The sequence below is a fragment of the Arachis ipaensis genome, chromosome B06 (assembly GCF_000816755.2).
Source record: "Arachis ipaensis cultivar K30076 chromosome B06, Araip1.1, whole genome shotgun sequence".
NCBI lineage: Eukaryota > Viridiplantae > Streptophyta > Magnoliopsida > Fabales > Fabaceae > Arachis > Arachis ipaensis.
The window spans coordinates 11,147,605-11,170,804 of NC_029790.2; the positions used below are offsets into that span (position 1 = coordinate 11,147,605).

The window sequence follows — 23,200 nt, forward strand, 5'->3', positions numbered from 1 at the left end:
AGAATATTTAGTTTGCATTTTTATGTTTTAGTATTTTTTTAAAATTTTTATAAAAAAATAATAAATAAAAATAAAAAATAAAATTTAAATTTTTTTATAAAATTAAAAGAATTAAAAAATAAAATAAAATATATACAAAATTATATTTATTTTTTTATATATTTTAATAAAATTTTAAGATAATATTCAATTATTAAATTTTATAGTGTTTTTTAAAATTTTGGAAGCAGACTATAAGCATGGCCCAGAATTAATACGCCGTTTTTTTTAATTAAAGAAACACAAAATGTAAAAGCCTTAGAATAGCCTCGGACTCCATCTCTTCACGTCTCTACAGTTAGTCCGTTATTCTTCTTCGTTTTTGCAGAGTCATAGCGTCGCCACCGCTGTTGCAAGAGCCTCTTTTGTTCTCGCTGTGAAAGGTGCACAATGTGTCCCTATCTGTTATGTTCAATATTTTGAAAATTGGTTTGAACCGATCGAAACAAAAACTGTTGGCAAACACGGTTTGGACAGAAGACAAAACCATCAAATTTAAAAATTGAAGTTGGATCGCCAAACCGGCCAGAAACTAGACTGTTGAATCGAACCGTGACCCAGTCGGTTTTTGAAATTTGGCAAAAAAACGCTGCGTTTTCCTTTCAGCAGCTGAAAGGAACCCTAGTCAATGAGTCACCCACAGACCCACTCACCCCTCTGACCCACTATCGATCCTCCAGCCCTCCACTCTCACCTCTCGCTCTCAGTAGTCAGTTCTCACGTCTCCAGTCTCCACCTCGAGCTTCCGGCAGAGAAGAGAACTCGAACGCAGCTTGGAGGAAGCACCGAAGCAGCCCTCCATCTCGTCGCCGTTCTTCAACGTCCAGCCACCGCCGCCGTCCGCATTGCTACAGCTTCGGCTCAACGTCGCCCTTGTTCGCCGCGCGGCAGCCTCGTTTTTGTTCAAGCTTCTGCCTCTGTTTTTTGGCCAACCCTTGTTCTGCCCTTTTTGGCCAACTCTTGCTCTGCCCTTGTTCGAGCTGCTTAGCCCTCTGCTCAGCCCTCTACGCCGCGTGTTCGAGCCTCTGTTCCGCCGCCTTTCAGCCACCGTTCCGCCGTTGTTCAGCCTCCGTTCAGCCATTTCTGTCGCGTTTTAAAGCCCCTCCCTCTCCCTGTACTGTTTGAATTCCAGGACTGCTCCATCCTAGGGTGATTTTTTTTCCTTCTTCTTATTCTTTCTTGTATTAATTATTCAGTTATTGTTTTATTTTATTGTTGTTTTCATTATTAGTATGTTTTTCTAGTTCTTATTTTGTTGTTGGTTTGCTGTAGTTTAAAATTTTAATTGTTCTTGTTATTTTGATTCAGTTTTAATTGATCTTTTTCTTAATTTGTTAATTTGATAAATTATTATTTTGGTGTTGTTCTTGACCTTTTGATTGTTATATTGTGTTTTGCTGTTGTTGATTTAATAAATTGTTCATTGAGTGGAAGATGAAAACCTGCCATGCTAAAACTGCTCCTGCCATGTTAAACCTACCATGTTAAAACTGCTCCTATTGGTTTAGTATGGCTCAATCCCTGCTTCCAAAGAGATTCTACCACCATGCTTGGACCTTCTCTCTAAGGTTGGCCCTGTGATGATTATGGATGTAAATCTTGTGACCCACTTTAGAAATTAACTTTTCAGTTTCTTTTTTAAATTGAATGTCGAAATTTTGTTTGTTGATGTGTGAATATATTCTTTCATATTCCTCACTAAGTCGTAGTGATCTGTATGCCTTTGATCCCATAGCCTTTGTTAGTTATTGTTGCATATTGGTAGATAGAAGGCATCAAATTTTGTGACATATGGTAGTAACTAGTAAGTAGAGTAGTTTATTCGTTTCTTTTCTTTTAGAGATATGTCAGATAGAACAATGTATATACTTTTGAAAACCAAATTGTTTCTTTTGAACCAAAATTTGGGTGATTACTCTTTTCTAAATATGCAAGCAATTCTGTCTAGTTGGCTATGAAAGCTTTCATTTTCTTTCTAGTATTAGTTCATGTTGTAAATGACCTTGTTTTGCAAACAAAACAGTTGTGAAGTTACTGTGAAACGGTGGCGTGGAATAGTCTCTCGCTCTTTCTCTAATTTATTTTCTATTTTTTACTTTGGAAAAAAAAACATATTAGGTATTTCCTTTGATTGGAATGTAGAAGATAATACATCTTTCTATGGTTTTATTCTTTATTGTAACAAATTTTGAATAATTGTTGTTAGTTAATATGGGAACCTTGCTGTTAGTTATTTTATTTATTATTTTATTATAAATGCGGTTATTTCGGTTGAACTACGGTTGAACCGGTTGGACAAATAAACCAGTAACTAGAACGGTTCAATGACCGGTTCGGTTTTCAGAACCTTGGTTATGTTGTTCTTTTCATCCTGTCCTATTTAATCTCTCATTGTTAATGGGCAACGAGGGTGTTTGGTGCAATAATTTTATTAGGGCGTCTAAGTCTGGTGTTTCTGTCTTTAGATAAAGCTTGATTTTATTCTACCACTTATATTCATCAAGCTTAATCTTGGAACTGCATGATGTTGTTGGATGAGAGTGAGTTTGATGTCCACTTGAAGCTTTGGGTGCTTCGAATTCCTTGCCAACATTGCAAACTCGCCACTCGAATACTCAATGGGTATTCCCCCAATTCTCTCTCTGTCTCTTCATTTGTGTGTGTGTGTGTGTGTTTTTTGTGTTTGTGTATTTGTACGTTTTGCAGCTTTTTTATATTCCAAATTAGAATTTGAGTTTGGTTCGTTGTGATTGTGCAGTTACATGCTTGATAAGCCCCGGGTTAAACCCATCACTGAGGACCTGACATCTCGTAAAAACCGTTACATTATTCTCTCCGAGAAAGTTCAGAACCAAGGTATGAATCTATGTTTTAGGCAATGAATGAGTTGAAATTCTGCACTGATGTTTAGGTATGAGCTTGTGAATATATATAATTTGTGTTCATGAAAAATGATTATGAATTGTATTTGTTTTGCACTATCTAATAATGAATTTTGGTGAACTTCTTATTGCTGACTTGATTTGGATGTGGAGCAGATTTATCCGATATTCCGAAGGAAAAACTCGATGAGCTTAAGGGCTTGTGTGAGATTGAAGTTGTGCCTTACTCATTAACATTAGGGTATTCATATTGGAGTGCTGGTGAGTGCCACTGTTCTCTTGAAGCATGCTGCATAGGCTATGGCAATTATTACATGGGCCATGGTTCAAAAAACTCTTTATTAGGACTACATTAATCAGATATTAAACAATTAAAATTTTTTGTACTTCAAATTCGCTATCAAATATCATCTCTTAAGTATTGGCATACCAAGTTTGCATGGACCAATTCTTTCCTTTCCGATCTGATTTCTGAAAAACATGCACTTTTACATTTATGCTAGGTAATGTTTTCACAGGATCAGCATTCATACGATGCTCTCTTTGTAATGATTGAATTGTTTTATATGTTGCCCCTTTCTTTCTTCCTGCTCATGTTTATGACCACCTGACAAATATCTTTGTTGATAGATCACGTGCTTAAGCAGATACTGCCTGCTGGATTTGAGGTTCCCTCATCCTTTGAAACAATAGTTAAGTATTTATTTCATTTTTTTCCCTGGTATCTTCTTGTATGGCTATATTACTATAATGATTCTGATTCTGATTCTACTGTTCTTTGATGTGTGTATATCCATCCAATTTTGCATGTTCTTTGAAATGAGCTAAAAGCATATTCTTTTTTAGTTGTTAAACATTTATTCTTTCAGGGTGGGGTTGTAACTTCTTAAATTTTATTAGTTGGTCAGTCACTAATGCTAAGCTAACATTTGTCCTACTAATGCAGGTCAAATTGCCCATTTAAACTTACACGAGGAATTACTTCCCTACAAAGATGTTATTGCAAAGGTTATTTTTGATGTATGTTTTCTTACTTCCGGCTTTAGTTTTAGCTTTTACTTTTCAGTTACTTTTTCTATTTACATCCACTAGATGAAATAGTTACACTTAATTGTTAGATACTTCTGCCCTTTTCATCTTCTTTGGGAATAGCACTTTTGTTAGATACTTTTGTTTAGGTATATGAACATAATGCTTGCTGCAGTATCAAAGTTATGAAATTTATGATGCATCCTTTCTAGGTAACATTTTTCTATTTTGAAAAGTAGGCTTTGAATCCTCTGTTCTATTGGATGTGATGGCCTTATTTTATTGCTGCTGTCTTCATATCTCTGTGTTGCTTCATGCTTATATGAAGCAAACTGAATTTTTATTTTTACCAACAATGGATAATACAATAATGTCTGTTTGTATGTTTGAATGGCATGGCCTTTGTGACATAGACGTCCATTCAGTTATTCATCCACAAACTCGGTCTTTATAGTGTCAAGCATATTGTTTTATTTATACATATTTCTCCTATTATTGTTCATGTTTTAGCTATTTATGCAGAAAAACTATCCAAGAATCAAAACCGTTGTTAATAAAGTGGGAACTATTACAAATGAATTTCGTGTTCCAGAATTTGAAGTTTTAGCAGGAGAACATGATATGGTTACAGAAGTGAAGCAATATGGTGCCACTTTTAAGCTTGATTACAGTTTGGTTTATTGGAATTCTAGATTGGAACATGAACATAAAAGATTGGTTTCTCTGTTCCAACCTGGAGAGATCATTTGCGATATGTTTGCGGGTATAGGTCCTTTTGCAATTCCTGCAGCCCAAAAAGGATGCCTAGTCTATGCAAATGATTTGAATCCAGATAGCATTCACTATCTGAGGATCAATGCTAAAGTCAACAAGGTCGAAGATCGCATATATGCATACAACACAGATGCTAGAAAATTCATCTCCCAGCTGATGGAGGTGCCAACTTCTGAGGTTAAATTAGAATGTAATGTTCCAAGTCTGAATACATGTGAGTCATGCAACACAAAAGATGATGTTGAAACAAGTGTAGAAACTGCCTTGCTAATTGGTAATATCTTTACAGGATATAACTGCAAATACTGGTTTGATATCTTAACATGTTACCTAACACTGATATTTTTCTTGCAGTTGATAGAAAGGGCATAGGAGATCACAATAACAACAGTTTAGAGGATGTAGAATGTTCATCAAAGCATGATGATACATCTGTAACTTCTGCTAAGAGATCTTCTAGTAGTTCCCATGAAGGTATTCTTGATACCACTGTGACACCCCAGGATATCACTAGTACAGTGGCTACCTGATCTTATAGTCTCAAAATAATTCTGCAATTTCTGTTCTGGAAATAAAGAAATTTAACCTTGTTGAACAGTGCCCTTTCTTAGTGAGAAACAAAGTATTCAAAATACTCTGTAAGATTGAAATTAAAGCCTGATAAAGTTGTTTTTGTTTACAGAGAATGGAAAGACTCATGGAACTGATAGCTTTGAAGGTAGTGGGAAAAGAGGAAGCCAAAACAAGAGAATGAGAGGTTCCGAGTTCACTGACACAAAAACTTGGGAGCATATTGACCACGTAATAATGAACCTACCAGCATCAGCTGTTCAGTTTCTAGGTACAGATGGAGTGATGTCGTTGGACATAATGTAACTTATTTTTTTAAAGGAACTTTCGTGCAAGACTCTTGTTGTCTTCCTATGCTAGGAGTTTCGTAACTCATTCTTTGCTTTGCAAAAAACTCTCATTATCTTTGAGATTTATTGGCAGATATCTGACTTAAAAAAAATGTTCTGCCAGATGTATTTAGGGGATTAATCCAGAGGAAATATTGGAAAGGAAATCTACCATGGGTCCACTGCTATTGCTTCATTAGAGCAACTGAAACTCCAGAGACGATAATAGCTGTGAGTTCCTTCTACTAATGGTATTTCCCATTTTCTTTTTCCTATGTTTGGTAAGAATATCAATGATTTCACTGACTTGTGGTATTTGTTTTGCCCATTCGGGTGGCTTAGGAGCCTGGATTTTGTAAGAAGTTCAGTGGACACTGATCAAACTCTTACTTCACTTAGACAGTTAATTTTGAACTTAATTTCGCAGGTGGTAGAGTCTGCTTTGAGTGCCTGTATACAAGAACCAATATTTGATCGGGTTAGGGATGTAGCTCCAAACAAGGTATCAGTATTCAGTACTATAGATCACTGCTATTCTTCTATTTGATTTGTGTTTGTAGAAACTATAAAATATCTGTATTCATGGTCTTTTTCTGTTTACTTTGCAGGCAATGTTTTGTTTAAGCTTCAGGTTGCCAGAAGCATGCTGTAGGGAAGATGATCAATAACAAGAGCATGCTTTCTTGATGCTGCTGAAGAGATATTAGCTTTGAGTGATTTATTACTCTAGTTCTTCGGGTGTAACAGGGCCATGCCATGCTATCTGACTCAGAAAAGCGTAGTTAAAAGTGAAAATCAGCAAAATGGAATAGGTCACTCTTCAAATTGTTTCCTTTTCCTCTTTTCCCTCTTCACACACACACACACACACACACACACTAACTAACTAACTAACTATAGGGGCTTGTTGATTCTTCTAGAAAGAAGTTCTTAGCTTGCCTAATCATATGTTGTGATGAATTGGTGACTGTTTTTGAGCAATGATTAAAGCTGTAGATATTTCCCCAGTTATATGAGAGTTAGTATTTTACAGCATCCTACTTTAAGTTCTCAAGCTTTCCTTTGTGCTTGATAAACAATGTTGGGATTTAAGTTCGGGCAGTGTTTTACTTAATTATTATGCTCTGTTGTGTTTCCAACGCTATTGCCCTTTCTTATTATTAGGAAAGTTGGAGTTTTTGTTCTTGGAAGTTATATGAGAACACTTATCTCCATACTATGCAGCTTTGTCTTTGGTAGTTATTGCTCTCAATTTGGAATTATGTGCTGTCAAGGACCAAAAAAGAAAAGAAATTACGAGTAATTATCAAGTTTAAGCAAATAAAACTTTCACAACTTATCTTAGCCACTATCTCCGATGAAAAGAAGCCTAGCAAAAAGGAGTAATATCTTATTATCTCATATTGCTTTATTTCTTTCGGCTGAAAAAATATATAACTAAATCTTACTTGGTATGCATACTCTGCTAATGGAGGATTAGATTTTGAAGCAGGTTAAATATTTAAGTGGTCTCAATTGATTCAGATGAAAATGCAAAATAATAAGAAAGGAGAAATCAAAGATGTGAGAACATAGTGGATTATACAAGTAGACTAGTTTATACTTGGTTTATCTTAGTCTATTAATCAGAAGCTCCAATTCAAAATGTCATGCATGCTTTTAATGATTAGTTGTTGATTCGTTAATTGTTGCAATTGGCAGGCCACTGTGGAGGAAGAAGCTTCTTTGTCTTCTTTACCAGAGAGGAGAGGCGAGATTGAAGAGAAGAGAGGGAGATACAAAGTGATATGAAGGGAAGAGATTGAAGAGAAGAGAGGGAGATACAAAGTGATATGAAGGGAAGGGATATGTGAGAAACCCAGCAAATCAAAGAACAAATAATTTTTTTTAGTATTTTTTAGATTTGTTTAATTTTTTTGGTATGAATGATTATTAAGATTTATGGAGAGACAAATAATTTTATTAAATGTGTTTTTGTTTTTATTTTTTAGATTATTTAAATTTTAAAACGGTAAAATTAAATGATTAATCTAAAAGGGTAATTTTTGTCTAATATATAAAAAAGGGTATTTAAGTTTTTTTTTTTTTTAAATTAAATAAAAAAATCATTTTTATTTTTATTAAGTTATAAGAATATTTTAATAAAATTAGTGATATGATATATAATTTTAAAAAAAAAATCTGATGCTGACATGAAAAATAAATTTCAAAAGTGTTCGAAAGTCTACGTTCATTTGAGTATCTAATCTAATAATGATAAAACAAATGAATGCATAGTTTTTAGCATGTAACCAAAGTGTTGTGTTGATGCATGCATTTAGGCGTAGTAAGTGTTCCAGATGAACTCAACATAGCTGCCGTGTTGATGTTGAAGTAATTTTGCGAGTTGAGTTCCACACTTCCACGTAGATGATCACATTTCCTACGCATAACGCATGGCATAGCTCGAGCTTGCAATTGGAATGATCAGAAACAAGAACAAGCAACAGTCGACACACGCGCGATGTCACGTGAGTCAGGACCCGCCAAAATTATTAATGGAGAAACAATAATAAAAGAAGAATAATAACTGGGTAATCTCTGACTCATCACGTTCTTCTCTAATATCTTTCTTCACGCATATGGTGGTGTTCCTATTCTACTGTCACTTCTCATCTCCAAAACCCTACCCTCTCTCCACCAATGGATTCTCCCACCACCAACAATCACAACCACATCCACACTCACCACCTCAACGGCGCCTCCACCATTTCCCAACCATCCAAGAAGCCTAAGCTCTTATCATCATCCTTCATCACTCCCGCCGAGATTCACGAGGAATTCTCCCACCACGACCCCTCCGTCGCCCGCATCAACAACGGCAGCTTCGGCTGCTGTCCCGCCTCCGTCATCGCCGCCCAGCACCGCTCCCAGCTCCACTACCTCCGCCAGCCCGACAACTTCTACTTCAACGAACTCAAGAAAGGGATCCTCCAATCCCGCACCATTATCAAGGACCTCGTCAACGCCAAACACGTCGATGAGATCTCCATCGTCGACAACGCCACCACCGCCGCCGCCATCGTCCTCCAGCACACCGCTTGGTCCTTCCACGAAGGAACCTTCCAGAAGGGCGACGTTGTCCTCATGCTCCATTACGCTTACGGCGCCGTCAAAAAGTCCATGGAGGCCTACGTCACCCGCGCCGGAGGCCACGTCATCGAGGTACCCCTCCCTTTCCCCGTCGCTTCCAACGATTCCGGTGAAGGAATTGGTTCAGATTTGTAGGGAGGAAGGGGTTGAAAAGGTTTTTATTGATGCTGCACATTCAATTGGGTGTGTTGATGTTGATATGGAAGAGATTGGTGCTGATTTTTATACCAGCAATTTGCATAAGTGGTTCTTTTGCCCTCCTTCCATTGCGTTTTTGTATACAAGGAAAATCCCTAAGGGGGGTTCTGAATTGCACCACCCTGTGGTGTCTCATGAATACGGCAATGGCTTGGCTGTGGAGAGTGCTTGGATTGGGACCAGGGACTATAGTGCCCAATTGGTGGTTCCTGCTGCTTTGGAATTCGTGAATCGGTTCCAAGGGGGAATCGAAGGGATCAAGAAGAGGAACCATGATGCTGTTGTGGAGATGGGGGAAATGCTTGCCCAATCATGGGGGACGCACCTTGGGAGTCCTCCGGATATGTGCGGTAGCATGATCATGGTGGGTTTGCCTACTTCTTTGGGGATTGCTTGTGATGATGATGCTCTTGGGTTAAGGGTGCATTTAAGGGAACAGTTTGGGGTTGAAGTCCCTATATACTATCGGCCGCCGAGAGATGGCGAAGTCGGGTGTGTAACTGGATATGCCCGGATTTCTCATCAAGTCTACAACAAAGTTGATGACTATCACAAGTTCAGGGATGCAGTTAACCAACTTGTCAATAATGGTTTTACCTGTGCTCTCCTTTCAGGCTAAAGAGGTGTGCTCCTCTGCTTTGCTTTAAACAATACATTCATTTTTTGTTAATAAATGGTTGCAAATTTTGAAGTTGCATTGGATGTATAATTCTGATGCTGCTGGCTCATTTAGCAGATGATGAAATCCGCTGAGTCTAACGGTTTTTGAATCACTAATGTTTAATTTTGACAGCATTGCAGCATCAAAGCTGAGCTCATGCTTCCTTATAGTTTATATGTTTGAACGCTGCCTGTTAAGCATTAGAGACATCATAGATTTACATTATTTTCTAGAGAAATGTTAGGGGACCATCAGAATTTATTGTTTTTGGCTATCATTTAGCTATCAACTCAATGCCTTTCGTCTAGTTCTTTTAGTCTAGTAATCAAACAACATGTTTTATCCCATACTTTTAAACATTGATAGCTAACTGATGACCCTCTAGCATTCCTCTATTTTTTATCCAGTAATAGGAAATTAACGGCAGTTACTAATTTCTCTCATTAGCCATTGTGTAGGTAGATTATTAAATTTGAATACCTTATGAATCTAATCGTGTTACCAAATTTCACTGATGTTTTTCTATGTCAGTCTTCAAAAATGCCATAGATTAACCCTATTTCCTCCCTCTCAAAGTAAAGGAGACAAATTTTGTGTATATATTTAATTTGTAGGGCAACAATCAAACGATTGATCTTTCATTTTCAGAATTTTTCATTATATATATGGTTGTTCGGATTGAATATTGAGAATTTACTCTGCAGAATGATTAAATTTACCATAGATAATTTCTGCTGTGTACTTATCTATTGAAACCAGTTCTTAAACAGGAATGCTTGTCTTGGGGAAGCATTACTGAAAAGAGCTACTATTCTATGTTTTTAACTTTTCTTGTGTATAATTAAAGAAAATACCAAGAAGTTCAATTATGACACTGCTGACACACTATATAGAGGAGATTTTAATAAAGAGAGCAGATTCATTTAAAACTGTCTGGAAAAGTTCATGCAATTTATTATGTTTATCTGCATACAACATTTGTCATTCAGATGGGGTTTGTTTGCAAGTTTTTATTTTCAAGGGAAAGGAATGGAAGGTAATGGTTTAGGGTCTAAATCTTATAGATCATTTGATTCTTCAAACCTTCACTTCCTTCCTTTTCACCCGAAAATCATAATACATTCATAACTACTTACATACATACCATTAGGGTTTAGGGGATTTGTTATGATTCTACTTGTTTCTTATTTAGAGCAATATGCTGCTTATTTGCAGTTAGTAAAAGCTTCAAAGTAGTTTTATGACGAATAAAACTGGATGGTTCTGCGGCTGCTCACGAGCTGGATTTGTTGTAATGGTTTCGGTACCATGAACTCCAGGTTGTGTAGAGAAACTGCAGAAAATGTTCATCTTTGCTTTGCTGCATCGTTCCCTGGGGATTAACTTCAATGTTGATGAGGTCATGTATTGATCATTGTAAATATAATCCTGATTCTCAGATGGTTTGATGCTTTTGACCTTCACTATGCCAATTGAAGTTTTAAGTTTAGCTCAATGCCAATTTTTCCACTGTATATCTACCATGCCATGTTCATTTCTCCACCATTGATGAAGCTGTGGGGATTTGATCGTAGGTCATGTTGATCCTAATTTCCTAATCCTTTCACTACAATTGCACCACCATATGCAAATAACAGCAAAGCTAAATTTGACGTAAGTTGCCTGGCCTGATTTATGCTTTACTTATTTTAAATATATACATTAATTATAAAACTAATAATATTCAATTTAGTAATTTCGGTACACATTGATTTCTTTTAAAATTTTATTTTATTGATAAAATTGCTCTCTTTGTTTATTATTTCTCAAGATTGTCTCTCCTCCTCAATGATAAGGTTATGGTTAAGAAAATAAATTGATTAATGTTAGTATTATTCGAGTAATTATTTATGGACAAAATTCTCTATACAAATTACATTTTTTATGGAATACTCGTTAATAAAACTTTAATTTTTAAAAATGATTTTTTTTTCACAATATAATATACTAAAATTGAAAGTTTTTGCTGGGTTTCCTAACAAGGTTATTTCAATTGAAAAATTTTCTATTTTTGAATAAATGTACTATACATGAATAGAAAATTAGAAAATTTCAAATTTCTTTTAACTTTCCAATAAATACCTTTTATTATTAAAGCTATTAATAAATTCTAGCAAAAATCTCGTTCTAAAAAGTATTCTTGAAATTAATAGTAGTAGTAATATTTTTGAAAATTTCCTTGATTGATGATTCCAAATATGCTGAAGAGATTTGACCCATGGCCCAATGGCGTAACAACCGGATCAAACAAAACAGACCAAGTGGTGAGTAGTGGAGAAGGAGAGGGAGAGAGAGAATCACTAGTGACTAGTGAGCGAGTGAGGGAGAGAGAGATCCTTTGGAAACCGCCAGAGTCCCATACACCACACCACAGTCCACACTCACTTCAAGCACCTCCTTCTTCCCCCCTTTTCTCTCTGAATTGGTTAATTCCTTTCTGTAAAACCCTAACCCTAAAATCACAATTCACTCACTCTCTCTGGACATGTACCTCCACGCGCCGGCCACGCCCTCCACCTGCACCAACTGCGGCGTCACCAGCCGTTGGTTCTTCCACTACGTCCACCTCCGCAACACCGAGCGCCACCTCTGCACCTCCTGCGTCCTCCGCCTCCACCCCTCTTCCTTCTGCCCTTCCTGCTTCGAGTTCTTCGACCACCCTCTCTCCACCTCCTCTGCCGCCCCTAACCGCTTCCTCTCCTGCGTCAAGTGCTCCTCCCTCACCCACGTCCGCTGCCTCCCCTCCCCTCCCCCATCCGCCTCCACCTTCCTCTGCCCTCCATGCTCCACTCCCTCCCCTTCTTCCTACTCTTTCTTCCAAGTTGACCATTCTGCCCCTCCTCACAATCTTGATACCAAACTTGCTTCCGTCCTCCTCTGCGCCTCCAAGATCGCCAGCTCCTCCCTCAACCGTTACCACTCTTTCGCCCGCGTCAAGGCCGATCGCTCCGTCCGTGAGTCCGCCGCCGCCAGGAAGAAGGCCAAGGACGCCCTCGATCACCTCTCCGCCGTCGAAAACGCCAAGCGGGCCGCCACCGCCGGGGTTTCTGGGTCGAGGAATCTCGGGATTCACAAGGTTACGAACCCTGTGAGTGTGAATGCGAATGGTAATGGGTTATCTGATAACAAGAATGGTTTCGGAGGTAACAATGGGATCGCAACCGCAACTGGAACGAGTGAGGATGTGAAATTGGAGCGTGTACAGAGCAATAACGGTGGTAGATAATTGATTGATTCATGGTGTTGGCTTTGGCTAAACCTAATTGGGTTGAGTTCCATTTGTTAATTAATGAATCAATTGAATATTGAGATGAATTCTGCTAGTTTTTTAACCCAAAATTGGTTATTTTTAGCTGACTATTTTGTAGTTAGAATCTGGATTTTGATCATGTGACAAGTGGGAACATAATTGACTTTGTGTAAAGTTTTCATTCCATGCTTTTGTGATTATGTAATTCTATTGATTTGGAAATTGCCCTTCTGTAATTATGCTATGCTCATTTTCTGATATTTAACATTCTACTCTATTCTTTCGTTCTTCAGAATATATAGTTTTTCTAATTTGTTCTGTTTGATTTTACTAAAAGGAAGCTGGTGAGTTTGTATGATCCTATTTTGCAGCAAATGACAACAAATGAGTAATAAAAAAGAATGCATCTGAGTGGATATACCTTTTCATAAATAAAGAAAATAACTTAGTAGACTTTGTGCACATGACAGGCACAAGGCTACAAACTTTTCTTTTGCCCTCTTAAAAATTGAATCAAAAGAATGTCGAGCGATTACAATGGTTTTTCAACTGAACCACAGTATCAGAGTCTCTCCCTTGTACCACTTCTCACTTTTAAGCGCGTGCTAGGAGTATTTCTGGTCAAAAACAAAGAATGCAACATTTGTTGAAGGTATTATTAACGCTGGTAGCAAACATCGTTCCTCTCCGTGCATATAGTTTTCATCCCACACTTAATTTTATCACACAGTCAACGGGATCATGTCCCTGCATGCTTTGGATTCCTATGAACTGTCCGAAGCATCTAAGCCGCAGGTCTTTTTGGCTTCTCTGTTCATTTCCTTCTCCGAAAATGAGAAATATAGACTGGAGCAAAAGTTGCAGCAGTATGCCAAAATACAGTGTCAGAAACCATGACAAGTCATCCTCCATTATAGCAGCAGTTAATAGTTTTGTCAACCAAGATCAGTGGGATTTGTAGGCTTCTGCAATCAACAAAATAAGAAAACCTCAATTCACAAAACCTGTGTGTATCTACATTAACAAAAACAAAGAATCTAAAGTCTTATCCCTCTTTGCAGCAAATACATAATATAGAATAACCGAAGTTTAAAGTTGTCTCTAAGATCCGTTTTATTTCACCCCATTATAAGTAAGATAGATGCTTGCACCCAAAACATGGTGTCTATAATGTAAAAAATGGTAAAATGTCCTGTAATTTTAGTTTTATCCAGGTTACATGAGTCATTTGATAATGTAAGTCTTACCAAGCATGGCAAATAGATTTGAATGAAGCTGACATCTGAACAGCAGCATCTCTGATTTTAAAATTGTCTTGGCGCTGCAACTCTAGTTGCAGAATACCGAATAGACGACTCTTAATGCATAGCAGCACCAATTATGGAACTAGCATGAAAACTCTCGGTACATGGAATGCTGGTGTTTCATGTCTCTCCAAGCCCTTCTGCAAGTATATTGCTAACAGTATCTTGAGCGGCAGAATTATCAATCGATAATATATCCTGACTCCTCGTTTCTCTAGCATCAGATCCGATCAACAATTTATGAGTGGTAGCATCAGGAAGCCAACCCTTTTCTAACATTAGGTCCAGTAACCTCCGTGCCTCATGTTTCTTACCCTCTTTCCACAGGCCGGTTATCAATAAGCCAAACATTGCCGAATTCAAAATGTCAGATTCGGAAAGAAGCTTATCAATAGCACTGGATATCATACATAACTGGGAATGATTGGCTATGAATGACAGCTGATCAAATAGTTTACCTGGATCAGGTACTATGCCTTCATTTATCATCATATTGAAAAACAACACGCATTTCTTCACTTGATTCTGTTTACTCATGGTATGAATGAGGATGCAATATGTTTCTGCATCAAGATTGCAGCCCGCTACTAACATTTGTGAAAGGACCACCAACAGGTCTTTTGCCTTCCCGGATTTAGACAACTCACGCATGATTGTAGTGTGCGCGTCAATACAGCAAGATGTACCACAGCAAGAAGCCAACTGCCACAGATTTATAGCTTTATTGACCTGGCATTCATCACATAAACATTTTATCAACTTACAGTAGGACGAAGGATGAAGAGAGCATCTGTTCAAGGCCATGTGGTAGAAAACTTCAACAGCCGCTTCAGAATTTTTTATGTCACAGAGGCCTGCAAGTAGTTCAGAATAAGATGTACTATCCAAAAGCCAGCATTTGGCACGAGTTCGACGAAAAAGTCCAAATGCATCTTCATACTTGCCCACTCTGCAGTAGCCAAGTATAAGAGCAGAATATGTTTCGACATCAAGATGAACTCGTAACTTCAACATTTTTCCAAGAAGTTCAATTGCCTTCCCGATGTTTTCCTTTTCACAAAGGCATCTAACGAGGATGCTCCAAGAATGACAATCAGCTATATTCCTCTCAAACATTGAATCAAGCAGGAAATATGCATCCAGAATATTACCGGCATTGCAGCAACCTTCAAGCAATGCATTGTAAGGAGCAGTTTCGAGGACTTGTTTATCTTCTAAAAACATTATAGCCTCACTTACTTTTCCCAACTCACAAAAGCAATTAACCAGATCAACAAAATCATCATCACTGGGTGAGATATCACTTTCTATCATACCATTTATAAGGCATATAGCAGAATCTAAATGGAGATTTCTGCACAAACACCTCACCAGATCCCCATAAATTAATGAATCTGGCTTAACATCAGAAGCTTTCATCATTTCAAATAACCTTACTCCCATCTCTACTTTATTTTCATTGCACAAAAGAGGTATGGAAAAGGAATAGAAACTCATATCAAGCTGATATTTTTGTTCAAAGATTTCCCCCATAACAGAAATAGCCTCATCCACTCGATTTTTCGCAACTAGGCCCTTCACAAGAATTTCAAACGTCTTACTATTTGGACAACATCCTTTATTCCCCATCCTCCTAAATTGATTCAAGGCCAATTCAACCTGATTATTCATGAACAGTGCCTCCAACAAATAATTCAAAGTATGTACCGTTGGTAGGATTCCTGTCTTCACCAACTCCTTATAAACAAACAAGGCATTTTGAAAATCTCCACTTTCTTCCACTAGGGCTCCCAGCAAAACATTGAAAACTTCTACTGGGGGCTTATATACACCCGAATTCTTCAAGTTCCTAAACACTTCCATAGCTTCATTAATCCTATGATGTTTCACAAAGGTATGAATCAATGCTAGAAGAGCTTCTTCCGCATCAGGGCACCAATCCTTTAGCATGCTTTGACATAAAGCCCCCATCTTTTGAACATTCCCAGCCATACCCAATTTCCAAATGATCCCAAAATATGTATGGGAACTGTGGCGGAACCTCTTCTGCGTAGAAGCCCATTTGAATGTCTTCACCGCAGAATCCAAATCACTAGTACGGTTCAAAACCCGGATCAAGTTATCGGGCATAAGTTTATTCCTCAAAAAGTTAATATTTTGATGAAACTCAGATGAATCATTGGAGGTTGCAATGCTTTCGGTAAGATCTTCAACATGACGGGGGCATGAGGTTGAAGAAATCGAAGCACTTCGAGAAACCCATCTGAGGATTCGAGTTGAATATGCTAAAGATTGGAGCTTTAGTGCCATAGAGCAAATAATGAATTCCCCAATTTATGTACAGAAAGAAGAACAGAGAAAGATTAAAACATCGGCCTGAAATCTGACCTGAGACTGAGAAGCACCTACCAGTTTTGAACAAACGCCATGGAGTTCCGAGTTTCGACCGTCTCATTCAAGTTTTGCCTTTTTTTTTTTTTCTTAAAAGAGATGTAATTAAGGGGCTTTTTGGGCATTTAAGTTTAAAGTTTGGGAAGAGTTTCAGGTGTCGAGAATACTGGTGTTCTAGTTGTTTTAATCGTTGATCTAAATTATAAAAAATATATAATATATATTAATTAAAATTAACGGTTAAAACAACTAAAATACCAGTCTCCGTACACTTAAAATTTTTCCTAAAATTTGTATATATTCTTTGGAGTTCTTTTTTGTTTCATAGAGAATTAAGTTTAAATGGCTGGGCTCCTTACTTTGATTTATAACTTCAGTTTACTTGAATAATTATTGGAGATCAGATTTATAGGTATGCAGACCCCCAAAAAAATTGTAGATATTTTTAGATGTACGTGAGTATGTAATCATAAATAAAGATAAGATATAAAGTAATATGTTGATAATACTAATATTTTAATTAAAAAGTCTCCAAATTTTTACTCTGTGTATCATATAACTAATTTGTAATTAGACAAAATGAAAATATTTAGACTAAATTTATTGCGTGAATAAGATGATTGGGTACACAATAAATTTCCAAAAAGTACTTACATTATCGTTCTGTTACGGATCCGGCCCACGGATCCCGGACCCAGGATCGAACCCAATCCCGGTTTCCTGGGTCCAACCCGCTTCACTCTTTTGGAAGGTCCAAAATCGGTCCTCTAGAAACTCCCAACCGACTTTCGAATTTAAATGTATCCCTTATCTTAGCTAAATAAGATAAGATAAGATAAGATAACTACCATCACCTATAAATAGAGGACCCAGGTCCCTTCAGGTATTCATTCATTCCACACACTTTACACCTCTCAGATCCATTCTGACTTGAGCGTCGAAGTGTCTTTGCAGGTACCTCCCCCCATCGTTCCAGTCGCGCGACCCGATCTTCGCCTCGACCCGCAGGTTTCCAATCCATCCTTCAACCCGTACCAGAGACATCTTGTACATTGGCGCCGTCTGTGGGGAACTGCGCCGTCCAAAGCCGGAATGGGGGACGTACTGGAAGAAACCTCCTCAGGCCGGGATGACTCTCGACCGCTCCATCCGACCCCAGAACACCAGGAGGTCATAAACCAAGGCAGGATAGCAAGCACTATCCACCACATGAACGATCATATCACGGAACCGCGACACCCCGAGAAAACAGGGGACAAAGCAGCACAAATCATTCAAGACCTCTGCCTCCGGGTCCAAGAACTCGAAGGCAAATTGGCCACCAAGGAAAGACACAACAACGAACACGGAAGCCATGTAACTTCCCGATCAAAATCTCGCCACGGCAGGTCGCCAACTCGGCGACACGACAGAAGAAACGGTCGCAGCACCTCACGCAACCACGGACGAGAGAAATCGCCAAAACGGCGACACAGCAAAAGGCACAACCGCAGCGCTTCCCGAGATCTGAGTCGTCAGCACGACTCGGACGAAGATCGGCGACACCGAGATACCAAGCGCACAAGAAATGACCACACAATAATGGGAGCCACGCCTTTCACAGAAAGGATTTTAAGAGCAAAACTCCCTAAAGGTTTCGACAAACCCACCGACATGAAGTACGACGGAACCAAAGATCCCCACGAACATCTAACGGCCTTCGAGGCCAGGATGAACTTAGAATGAGCAGCAGACGCGGTCCGATGCAGGGCCTTCCCGGTAACCCTAGCTGGACCGGCAATCAAATGGTTCAACACCCTCCCAAACGGATCCATAGCCAGTTTCCACGACATAACGCGAAAGTTCATGGCCCAGTTCACGACCAGAATCACTAAAGCCAAACACCCCATCAGCCTACTAGGGGTCACGCAAAAACAAGAAGAATCCACAAGGAAATACCTCGACTGCTTCAACGACGAATGCTTAACGGTCGATGGACTCACGGATTCCGTCGCTAGCCTCTGCCTAACCAACGGGCTCATGAATGAAGACTTTCGCAAACACCTCACCACCAAATCAGTATGGACCATGCACGAGATCCAAAACGTTGCCAAAGATTACATCAATGACAAGGAAGTCAGCCAAGTCGTCGCCGCCAATAAACGGCAACACGGTAACGCCCAACACGGCAACTCAGCGCCCCGACATAACCCACCACCTAAAGAAAATCAAAGGGACCACCCCAAACTGACAAACACAAACCGATCACCAAGAATCGACAAATTCTCTAATTACACTCCCCTGACAGCACCAATTACCGAGATATACCACCAGATCGCGGATCGAGGCATCATCCCAAAAGCCCGACAACTCAAAGAAAGAATAGGCGGCAACAAAACCCTTTACTGCGACTACCACCGAGGTTACGGGCACAGAACACAAGATTGTTTCGACCTTAAAGACGCCCTCGAACAAGCCATAAGAGACGGCAAGCTCCCAGAGTTCGCCAAAATAATCAGAGAACCAAAACGTGCAGAAAGAGACAGGACACCGGAAAGAGAAGGGCGCAACCCAAGAGCACAAAAACAACCCCCTAGGGAAAACCCAGAAGAAGACCCAACCATCATAGTAAACGTCATCACAGGCAAAGACATAACGGGCAAGTCAAAATCAACATTGAAAAAGATCTCAAGGTCATGGATGTCAGAAACCAAGCCCCTACCACCTTGGCTGACAATACGATAACCATCCTACCCGAGGATTGCCAGCACGGCACCTCGGCTGAAGACGCCCCTTTCGTCATCTCAGCAAGGATCGAAACAGGACTAGTACGAAGGATACTGGTAGACACCGGGGCAGACTCAAACATCCTTTTTCGAGGAGCCTTCGACAAGCTCGGACTCCACAACGACAACCTCCAAACACACCGCAACGGTGTCACGGGACTCGGAGATAACTTCCTTAAACCAGACGGCTCGATCACCCTCCCCATCACCATAGGGACAGGTAACCAAAGGAAGACAATCCTAGCCGAATTCGTGGTCCTCAAAGACTCCACAGCCTACAACGTCATCCTCGGAAGAAAAACAATCAATGACTTTTCCGCTGTCATCTTTACCAAATACCTCCTCATGAAGTTCACAACCGACGACGGCTCGATTGGCACTATCCACGGAGACAGAGAAGTCGCAGCAGAGTGCGACAACACCAACCTAGCCCTACGGAAGAAATCCCGAGATGCGGCCGGAATATTCCTAGCCGACCTGGACGCCCGACAAGACGGCCAACCCAGGCCAGAGCCAGAAGGCGACATGGAAAAACTACAAATAGGGCCAACCAAAGAGGAATACACATTCATCAACAGGAACCTCCCATATGATCTTAAAGAGGATCTCTCTCAACTCCTGAAGCAAAATAGAGACCTATTCGCATTCACACCAGCCGACATGCCGGGAATAAACCCCGACCTAATGTCCCACCGGTTAGCCGTGGACCCCAAAGCTAAACCCGTAGCACAAAGAAGACAAAAAATGTCACCAGACCGAGCCGCCGAAGTCAAGAAGCAAGTCAAAGCCTTACTCGAAGCCAACTTCATAAGGGAACTCCTCTACACGACCTGGCTAGCCAACGTCGTATTGGTGAAAAAATCTAACAGAAAATGGCGAATGTGCGTCGACTACACGGACCTCAATAAAGCCTGCCCAAAAGACGCCTTTCCCCTACCAAACATCGACAGATTAGTAGATGCCGCATCCGGCCATCGATACCTCAGCTTCATGGACGCATACTCCGGCTATAACCAGATTCCGAAGCACCGACCTGACGAAGAAAAAACAGCATTCATCACCCCAGAAGGGACATATTGTTACACGGTAATGCCCTTCGGCCTAAAAAATGCCGGAGCCACTTACCAAAGACTCATCAAACAAGATATTCCAGAATCTGTCCGGAAGCAAACTAGAAGTCTACATAGATGACATGCTCGCCAAGACCGAGTCAGGCGAACAACTCGTCAGCGACCTTAGCCTCATAATGAACACCCTACGGAAACACCAGATGTGACTCAATCCAACAAAATGTGCCTTCGGAATGGAGGCGGAAAAGTTCCTTGGCTTTATGATCACGCAACGCGGAGTCAAAGCCAACCCGGAAAAATGTCGTGCCATCCTTGAAATGACAAACCCTAAAAACCTTAACGACATCCAAAAGCTCACCGCACGGCTCACGGCGTTATCCCGCTTCCTCGGAGCATCGGCACAAAAAGCAATACCCTTCTTTAAGTTAATGAAGAAAGGAGCCCCTTTCAACTGGGAAGCAAAATGCGAAGAAGTATTCCAACACTTCAAAAGAGTCTTAGCAGAACCACCGGTTCTCGCTAAACCCCAAATAGGAGAAACCATGTACCTATACCTCTCCATAACGGAAGAAGCGCTCACAGCGGCGCTCATCCGCGAAAAAAAGAGAAAGGAACAAGAACCTATCTACTTCATAAGCAAAGTCTTGCAAGAAGCGGAAACTCGCTACTCATGTCTAGAAAAATTAGCTTTCGCACTCCTCACGGCTTCCCGGCGCCTGCGACAATACTTCCAGGCCCACCCTGTGATGGTCCGAACTGACCAGGCGGTCAAACAAGTACTACAAAAACCCGACCTAGCGGGAAGAATGCTAGCATAGTCCATCGAACTATCTCAATTCCAAATCAAGTTCGAACCCCGGTACGCAATCAAAGCACAGGCCATGGCTGACTTTATCGCCGAGATGACCTCAGGAAACTCCACCTCCGAATCATGGAAACTACATGTTGACGGCTCATCAAACGTCACCTCCGGAGGTGCCAGAGTCATTCTCGAGAGTCAAAATGGAGTCGTAATCGAACAATCAGTACGATACGAATTTCCAGTATCAAACAACCAAGCAGAATATGAGGCCCTCTTGGCAGGCCTAGCCCTAGCCCGGGAAGTCGGAGCAAAGGTCCTAGAAGTAAATACCGATTCACAGGCAGTCAGTTCCCAAATTAACGGAGACTACCAGACACGAGATCCCCTGCTCCAACAATACCTCGCCAAGGTAAACAAACTGAAAGAAGGATTCGAGCACGTTACCATACAACACGTTCCTAGGGAACGAAACGCCAGGGCAGACCTACTTTCCAAACTAGCCAGTACCAAACCAGGACACGGTAACAAATCGCTAATTCAGAAAGTCGTTAAGTCTCCCTCCGTGTCAACAAAAACCAACGCTCATCTGATATTCTCGAACCTGGGATCTTGGACCTACCCTATCCTACAGTACCTCCTCGACGGAATACTGCCGCCGGACCCCAAAGAGGGAAAACGAATAAAAAGGGAAGCCGCCAACTATACCGTTGTTGCAGGACAACTATACAAACGTGGATTCTCGCAACCCCTGCTCAAATGCGTCGAACCCGGGGACACGGAGTACATACTCCGTGAAATCCACGAAGGTTGCTGCGGCCACCACGTCGGAGGTAAAACATTAGCCCAAAAAGCCATCAGGGCAGGCTACTTCTGGCCCACGGTTATCCGGGATTCCATACAAATAGTTAAAAACTGCGACAAATGCCAAAGGCACACCAATATCCACCAAGCCGCCCCTCACCAGCTCAGCATCATATCGGTAGAACGGCCATTCGGCACTTGGGGGATCGACCTCGTCGGGACCTTTCCTACGGCACCCGGTCAACTCAGGTATCTCATCGTCGCCATAGACTACTACACCAAGTGGATCGAAGCCGAACCCCTGGCCTCCATAACGGCAACCCAATGCCGAAAATTCCTCTAGCGACAGATCATCACCTGATTCGGGATCCCCGAGATCGTTATCTCGGACAACGAAACCCAATTTGCTGACAAAAAGTTCAGAGAATTTTTAGAAGGGCTACGTGTATCTCACCGTTTCAGCTCGGTAGAACACCCCCAAACAAACGGACAAGTGGAATCCGCGAACAAAATAATCGTCAAGGAACTCAAGAAACGACTCGACGAAGCCAAAGGGCTATGGGCGGATGAACTCGGATCATTCTTATGGTCGTATCGCACGACCCCCCAGACAGCCACCGGGAAAACCCCCTTCCGATTAACATACGGCACGGAGGCCGTTATTCCAGTAGAGATCGGAGACCCCAGTCCACGGAGAACGATCGGGGGTAACGACGAAGAAGCAGATAAAGTAAGAAGCGTAGCCCATCTCAGGGAGCTAGCCCTAAAACAGAGAATCAGCCTAAGATACAACCACGGAGTCATCCAGCGAGAATTCGCAACTGACGACCTCGTCCTACGACGAAACGACATCGGTCCCCCAACCCCAGGAGAGGGAAAACTCACCTCCAACTGGAAAGGGCCATACAGAATCAAGGCTGCAATCGGAAAGGGAGCATACAAGCTCGAACGGCTCAACGGCAACGAAGTCCCGAGGACATGGAACGCCGCCAACTTACGACGATACTACACCTAGACCGACCTCCCTAGGTCACCTCTTTTCTTTGTTTTTCTCATATCACTTATCTTCTCATTTTACGAATCTTAAATTCTTTATTTCGCTCAAGTATCAATCCCGGGTACTCTTTCCTGCCACACACGGAGGGTTTTAACGAGGCCCACCCA

At 40.6% G+C, this 23,200-nt stretch overlaps 4 protein-coding genes across 14 annotated transcripts; 2 read left to right on the forward strand and 2 right to left on the reverse strand.

Moving 5' to 3' along the window:
* Positions 369–7,590, forward strand: LOC107645984 (tRNA (guanine(37)-N1)-methyltransferase 2). Of its 10 annotated transcripts, none has more exons than XM_016350150.2 (12): positions 369–422; positions 2,505–2,661; positions 2,798–2,895; positions 3,078–3,182; positions 3,552–3,614; positions 3,868–3,941; positions 4,461–4,998; positions 5,079–5,198; positions 5,407–5,565; positions 5,748–5,854; positions 6,051–6,125; positions 6,232–6,759. In XM_016350150.2, the coding sequence occupies exons 2-12, from the start codon at positions 2,561–2,563 to the stop codon at positions 6,289–6,291; spliced, it is 1,500 nt and encodes a 499-aa protein (XP_016205636.1). In that variant the 5' UTR covers positions 369–422; positions 2,505–2,560; the 3' UTR covers positions 6,292–6,759. The 10 variants fall into 10 exon arrangements, 8 of the variants coding, with proteins under 8 accessions (XP_016205636.1, XP_020959629.1, XP_016205635.1 ...); XM_021103970.1 differs by having other exon boundaries at positions 398–422; positions 2,544–2,661; XM_016350149.2 differs by lacking the exon at positions 369–422 and adding an exon at positions 1,058–1,188 and having other exon boundaries at positions 6,232–6,747.
* LOC110263161 lies at positions 626–1,146 on the reverse strand. The gene is made up of 2 exons (XM_021103972.1): positions 905–1,146; positions 626–843 (listed from the first exon to the last, which is right to left on the reverse strand). The coding sequence occupies exons 1-2, from the start codon at positions 1,118–1,120 to the stop codon at positions 757–759; spliced, it is 303 nt and encodes a 100-aa protein (XP_020959631.1). The 5' UTR covers positions 1,121–1,146; the 3' UTR covers positions 626–756.
* Positions 8,036–11,231, forward strand: LOC107645985 (probable L-cysteine desulfhydrase, chloroplastic). The gene is given in 3 exon segments (XM_016350153.2): positions 8,036–8,859; positions 8,861–9,576; positions 10,830–11,231. Coding segments are annotated over 2 exon segments (1,266 nt in total). The 5' UTR covers positions 8,036–8,305; the 3' UTR covers positions 9,573–9,576; positions 10,830–11,231.
* LOC107645983 (pentatricopeptide repeat-containing protein At5g46100-like) lies at positions 13,296–16,786 on the reverse strand. Of its 2 annotated transcripts, XM_021103967.1 has the most exons (3): positions 14,666–16,786; positions 14,151–14,524; positions 13,296–13,868 (listed from the first exon to the last, which is right to left on the reverse strand). In XM_021103967.1, the coding sequence occupies exons 1-2, from the start codon at positions 16,515–16,517 to the stop codon at positions 14,328–14,330; spliced, it is 2,049 nt and encodes a 682-aa protein (XP_020959626.1). In that variant the 5' UTR covers positions 16,518–16,786; the 3' UTR covers positions 13,296–13,868; positions 14,151–14,327. The 2 variants fall into 2 exon arrangements, with proteins under 2 accessions (XP_020959626.1, XP_016205634.1); XM_016350148.2 differs by having other exon boundaries at positions 14,151–16,785.

What these genes read in the sequence shown, in the direction of transcription:
- LOC110263161 (XM_021103972.1), bottom strand. Translation starts at nt 1,120, where the DNA reads ATGGCTGAACGGAGGCTGAACAACGGCGGAACGGTGGCTGAAAGGCGG. An exon ending in CGCGGCGAACAAGGGCGACG is followed by an intron (nt 844 to 904) that starts TTGAGCCGAAGC and finishes AGAACGGCGACG; the next exon opens with AGATGGAGGGCTGCTTCGGT.
- LOC107645983 (XM_016350148.2), bottom strand. Translation starts at nt 16,517, where the DNA reads ATGGCACTAAAGCTCCAATCTTTAGCATATTCAACTCGAATCCTCAGA.
- LOC107645984 (XM_016350150.2), top strand. Translation starts at nt 2,561, where the DNA reads ATGATGTTGTTGGATGAGAGTGAGTTTGATGTCCACTTGAAGCTTTGG. An exon ending in CTCATCCTTTGAAACAATAG is followed by an intron (nt 3,615 to 3,867) that starts TTAAGTATTTAT and finishes CTACTAATGCAG; the next exon opens with GTCAAATTGCCCATTTAAAC. An exon ending in ATCAGCTGTTCAGTTTCTAG is followed by an intron (nt 5,566 to 5,747) that starts GTACAGATGGAG and finishes ATGTTCTGCCAG; the next exon opens with ATGTATTTAGGGGATTAATC.